The sequence below is a fragment of the Octopus bimaculoides genome, chromosome 9 (genome assembly GCF_001194135.2).
Source record: "Octopus bimaculoides isolate UCB-OBI-ISO-001 chromosome 9, ASM119413v2, whole genome shotgun sequence".
Lineage (NCBI taxonomy): Eukaryota > Metazoa > Mollusca > Cephalopoda > Octopoda > Octopodidae > Octopus > Octopus bimaculoides.
The window spans coordinates 56,695,165-56,701,458 of NC_068989.1; the positions used below are offsets into that span (position 1 = coordinate 56,695,165).

The 6,294-nt window shown below is 35.6% G+C and overlaps 1 protein-coding gene across 1 annotated transcript in view; it reads right to left on the reverse strand.

Annotated features, from left to right (window-relative positions):
* The window catches only part of LOC106882616 (kelch-like protein 18), a 44,685-nt gene that overhangs the window by 17,748 nt on the left and 20,643 nt on the right, over positions 1 to 6,294 (reverse strand). Inside the window, exons 3-5 of the mRNA XM_014933356.2 lie at positions 4,815 to 4,955; positions 3,715 to 3,913; positions 328 to 488 (exon numbers count right to left, since the gene is read on the reverse strand). Coding sequence (XP_014788842.1) covers positions 328 to 488; positions 3,715 to 3,913; positions 4,815 to 4,955 — 501 coding nt within the window. The remainder of the gene's footprint in view (positions 1 to 327; positions 489 to 3,714; positions 3,914 to 4,814; positions 4,956 to 6,294) is intronic.

The following is a 6,294-nucleotide window of genomic DNA, read 5'->3' on the forward strand; positions in this document are numbered from 1 at the left end:
GGTGGCACGTGAAAGGCACTCTTGCTGGTGACACGTGAAAGGCACTCTTGCTGGTGACACGTGAAAGGCACTCACGCTGGTGGCACATAAAAGGCACTCATGCTGGTGGCGCATATAAGGTGTTTTTTTATGTGGCCACAGGCATGGATGCATTTATGCATCATGGGTGCATTTACACAGCACTGGCATGGGTGTATTAACACAGCACTGGCACAGGTGTTTTTTAAGTGGTACTGGCACCTGAAAGAACAAGCCTACATGTGTGGAAGACAGCGATTTTACTTAGACAGATGTAGTAATAACAAAAGTCATGTACATATAATTTACCTGCATGGTATAGAACTCTTTATCAATTCTTCTGGGGCAACGTAGTCTGAAAGGTACTGTGGCGTCAGCAAAGGAAGGCGGACTTTTACCATAAGTTCAGGTAGAGCTTCTTTTCTTAATACAGGGTTTCTTTTTACCCAGGCGATCACAGCTTCAAATACCTATAACATAACATCAGATATTTTTTTCTTTTACTTCTTTCAGTCTTTAGGCTGGAGCACTGCCTATATATATTTATTACAATTCATCACTACTACCAACATCATCATGATCATTTTAATATTGTTTTTACTTTTCGGGTTTCTTTTTCATGCAAAGGTATATTGGATGTGAACAGGCATAGCTGTGTGTTAAGAAGCTTGCTTCTCAACTACATGGTTCCAGGTTCAGTCCCACTGCATGGCACCTTGGGCAAGTGTCTTCTATAGCCTCGGGCCAACCAAGGCCTTGTGAGTAGATTTAGCAGACAGAACTGAAAGAAGCCTATTGTGTGTGTGTGTGTGTGTGTCCTACCACCACTTGACAATCAGTGTTGGCATGTTTATGTCCCTATAACTTAGCGGTTTGGTGAAAGAGACCGACAGAATAAGTACCTGGCTTCAAAAAATATAAGCATTGGGGTCAACTCGTTCACTAAAAATTCTTTAAGCTGGTACCCCAGCATGGCCACAGTCTGATGACTGAAACAAATAAAAGAATAAAAAGAAAAGGCCACAGTACAATATATTACAATTCCTTTTAATTCTGTATTATACTGAAGTTGGTCTACTTCTTACTGTTCTGTATTAAAATTGGGTGGAGAGTAGCTACTCTAGAACAAAACTGATAGATATTTCTAAATAACCTTTCTGGTTAGTGTCTGTGGTAAAAGAAATACACCATTTCACTCCGTTTTTAGTTGATAGCAGAAACAGCATCCAATCACAAAGTCACAGACAAACCAAATGTGTAGAACAATAATTAGTTGTTCAATTCAGATTACCAGAAGTGTATTAAGCCACTAGTTGCATATCAACTATCAGTAAATTCTCTTTTCTAGAAGAAACCTAAAATAAATGTGTATGAAAGTTCCAAGGTTACAAGTAACATAATGATAACAAATGATAGTAAGTTAATAAATATGCATAGAAAACCATATCTATATCAATATAAACACTTGAAACAGAATGACATTAAAATAACAATGTGTATGTCATTTATAATGTATATACATATGTAGAACAGCACTGGCTGTAGGATTTTGTCTTAGAGAAACTTCAGTTTAGAGACAGTTCCTTCTGAATTATGTCAGAAGACCATTAGACACCAGCATTCAGATTAATTTCATCTCCTCAGTGACAGACACTCCTGGTTATTTGAAACTTTGAGAAATGATTCAATTAGTTTAATCTTTCTTAAGGCACACCACTTACCTCTGCCTTTCAAATTGCTGAATTTAGGTAGAAGAGAACTACAGAAGAAGAATATAAACGAGATTGTACATAGAACAACCCCATTCACATAACTGAGCAGCTTGTTGCTTATATCATCATTTCAAAAGGCTGAAAGCCAGTAATCAAACTACTGAATCTACTTTCAAAGCAAGATTAAATATATGCTTATTAAAAATATAGATGCGACTCCATCATTACCACCATCATCAATATTATTATCATTACCTCCATCAGCATCATTATTATTACCATTTTTATATCTGCTTTTCCATGCTGATATGAATCAGACAGCTGTTTTTGAGGCAGTGTTTTGCAATCAGATGGTTTTTCTGATGCCACCTCCTTTAGCCACTTCATGCCAAATGCAGAGTGACAGTATACCTATTCTAAAAACCAAGATATATAACTATCACATAATTCATAAGCTATACTCTCTTGTTACTCTAGCTAATAAGATAATAACATCTCAGATTAAAACAACGTTCTGTGCAGGTATGTACTAATAATTTCTTCATAATACCTCTCTTTTGATCATTTGTATCTTTAGTGTTCTTTCTAACTTCTTACATCATTGTCAGTTCTAAAAGTATCAAAGTCTAATATTTGACTCCATCCTCCTAAATCTTGTCATTGATTAGTTTGTTATTATTGATTATGGCTAAGTGGTTAGAGCATTGGGCTCACAATCATAAGGCAGTGAGTTTGATTCCCAGACCGGACTGTGTGTTATGTTCTTGAGCAAGACACTTTATTTCATGTTGTTCTAGTTCACTCAGTTGTAGAAACGAGTTGCGATGTCACTGGTGCCAAGCTGTATTGACCTTTGCCTTTCCCTTGGATAACATCGGTGACCTTGAAAATGGAGGCTGGGTATGGGCAACTGCTGGTCTTCTATAAACAACCTTGCCTGGACTTGTGCCTTGAAGGACAACTTCCTAGGTGCAATTTCATGGTCATTCATGACCGAAGGGGGTCATTACCTTTTTTCAGCCTATTATTGATTAGACAAAGGGTCTAACCAAGTTAACATTTACCTTCAAAGTCAGGAACAGAAAACCCCCTCACTCACAAGAGAAATTTTGCACACATTCAAAATTTAAACCACCCATTGTCAAAGCCTCTAAAAACAAAAGGAAAAAAATTAGTTTAAGCCTAAAGACAAAAACAGTAGCATAATGCAAGGTGTATATCTATACATTTAAAAGTAAAAATCTTTCATTTTTCTCAGCATAGATGAACACTCACAGGTTCTATTCTATACAGGCAATTCACACCTGAAACTAAAAAGGTGTCCCACCCCTCTTCTAACCCCTTTGATATCAAAAGTGATCTGAATTAAGACTTTCTATTTAAATTTCATGTTAATTTGTGTTTCAAACATTTCAAACACCAGCTTAATAACAACAAAGTTATTTCAATTAAATTCTCCTTTATTTTCAAAAGTAATTGAAACAAAGTGATTTTCAACAGAAATATGGTAACAAGAGGGTTAAAGTGATATAAATTAAAACTTCAAAATTTTATGTTAATTTGTTTCAAACTCCAGCTTGGTACATGGAAACAGAAAGAAGCCTGCCATATATATGTGTATGTGTGTTTGAGCCTATATTTGTCCACCACCACTGCTATCAACCGGTGTTGATGTGCTTACACCCCTATAACTCAGCAGTTCAGCAAAAGAGACAGATAGAATAAGTACCAAGCTTATAAAAAAAAGTACTGGGGCTGATTCATACAAAATTTTTCAGGGCAGTGCCCCAGTATGACCAAAGACTAATGACTGAAACAAGTTAAAGATAGAAGATAAAAACCTATATTTTAACATTGTTTTTAGTGGTGGAGGGCAGTTATTTTAAATAGAAATAACCTAAAGAAGGAACCAAATAAATACAGTTAGATATATCCCCAATTACTTGAGATGCTTTGCTTTGATCCTTTTTTCTGAAAAACTTACCAATTCTTCTGTTTTTACATGCAGTTCATCACGAGAAATTATCTCTAAAATTTCAGCTTTGTCAAGATTCAGGAATTCCTCAGAATTGGCAACATCTTTGAAATGTTTCTGAATGTACTTGTTCGCAGCCTCCACTAAGCTGGGGCACATGTACTGTTCACCAAAACTACGAATTCCAAGGCAATTCTGCGGATGAAGTCTATATAGAAAATGGAAAAAAAAAAAAAATTTTTTAATGGATTTAAAAAAAAATAAATATAAGAGAAAATGTTTTAGGAGTGTTTAACTAATTATACCAAACACAGTATATTACTGGTATTTTATCATATTGACTAAGCGAAATGAAAGACAAGGGGACCTAGATTTGAAGTCAAGATATATAAAAAATATAAAAGAATAAAGCTATAAGGGATTTCTTCTGATAATGCGATTGTTTCTGCCAGCTTTCTTGAATAACAGAGAGAGAATAAATGAAGAATTAAGGTTTAAGTAAAAGATTAAGATAATAGTGCGTCTCTATAAAATAGATAAATAAGATAAAGAAAAAAGAAGAAAATGGGCAAGAAAGGAAGAAAGAAAATAGGCGCTAAGAACAAATAGGAGATAGAAAACAGAGAAGAAAGCCAAAGTGAAAGTGTGATAGAAGAGAAGAGTAATAGAGGAGAATAAGAGAGCTAGAAGGGGGGAGGGCGAGAAAAGAAAGTTACCAATTCAATAATTCTTTCTAATCTTGGTACAAGGCTAGTAATTTTTTGAGGGGAGGGGTAAATAAAATTATATTGAGCCCACTGCTCAACTGGTACTTATTTTATTGATCCTGAATGGATGAAAGGCAAAGTCGACTGGCAGCATTTAAAATTCAGAATGTAAAGAACTGGAAGAAATGCTGCAAAAGCATGTTGTCCAGCATGTTAATGATTCTGTCAGCTTGTCAGCTTTACCAATTTAATAAAGATAAAGCTATTTCAGTAAATGCTTCATTATTTTAAAAATGAATTGAAATAAAGACAGTATGTTTCAACAGAAATATGATGGTTAACATAAGTGTTATTTTAGACAAAATCAGAGATAAACGGAAATTGTATCAGTTGAATATTTACCTGGTCTTCAGAAAATTACAACAAGCTTCTTTAACACATTGCAGCTGAAGAAAACAAGATGCCACTAGCAGAGATTGGACCGTGTTTATGTTGATTTCCAGACGACCATTGTAGGCAAAATTCACAAGTGATTCCAATGCACTGAGGAAATAAAAGACATAATGGTTCAATGAGCTAACATGAAATATTAATATTTTTATGTAACAAGGACACAAGAAATGGTGTAGGGGTGGGGCTTTAGTAGAGGAAATGAAGTGCATTAGCTTTAACTTGAGTTTGAAACTAAGTTTCTCACAGTTCACTGGTAACTTACCTTTTATCAGAAGATACTCGTCAAAGAAATAACACAATATGTTACATATTTTACATCATTTCTTCACACAAGATGAACATGGTTAAAGAAATGCAAGCAAATGTGGCTATGTGGTAAGAAGTTTGTTTCCTAACCACATGGTTCCAGGTTCAGTCCCATTGTGTGGCATGTTGGGCAAGTGTCTTCTATTATAGCCCCAGGCTGACCAAAGCCTTGCGAACAAACTTGGTAGATTGAAATTGGAAGAAGCTTGTTGAATATGTGTGAGTGGGTGCGCATATCTTTGTGTCTGTGTTTGTCCCCCACCACTGCTTGACGACCAGTGTGGGTTTGTTTATGTCCCCATAACTTAGCAGTTTGGCAATAAGGCCTGATAGAATAAGTACCAGGCTTTAAAAAATAATTAGTGGGATTGGTTAATTCAATTAAAAATTCTTCAAGGCAGTGCCCCAGCATGGTTGCAGTCTAATGACTGACACAATTAATTTACAGATGGATGTGCTTCTTAAACTCTAAAATATTGTAACATGTTCCATATAACCTATAGCCATGAGGGTGCATGGCCTAGTGGTTAGGGTGTTGCACTCACAACTGAGAGACTATGATTTCAATTTCTAGACTGGGTGGTGCATTGTGTCCTTGAGCAAAACACTATCTCATGTTGCTCTGTGATCACTTTGACACCTAATTAGAAAATCTCTATAAGACAGGTCTTCTCAAGCACAGTATATTGCCAAAAGTCTTGGTCACTTGTCACTGTCTCTATGAAGCCCAAAGTTTGAAGGGTGCTTTTTACATGCCTCCTGCATGGGTACCAGATATGTGACACTGGCATCAGCAACAACTACGATTTCACTTGGCTTAGCAAAGTAACTAATTAGAAAATCTCTATAAGATATGAAAGTAACTATACTGAAAAGTAATGTTTATCACCCTATCAATATGACTGTTTGATGTTACTACTGTTTTTAACCTCAGGAAGAGCCTCTTCCAGCTGGTTATCAATGCAATATGCACCCTGCTTGCAATATATACTGGATGCAGATTGCATTGATAACCAGCTGGAGGAGGCTCTTCCTGGGGTTAAAAATGGTAGTAACATCAAATAACCATATTGATGTAGTAATAAACATTACTTATATATATATATATATATATATATATATA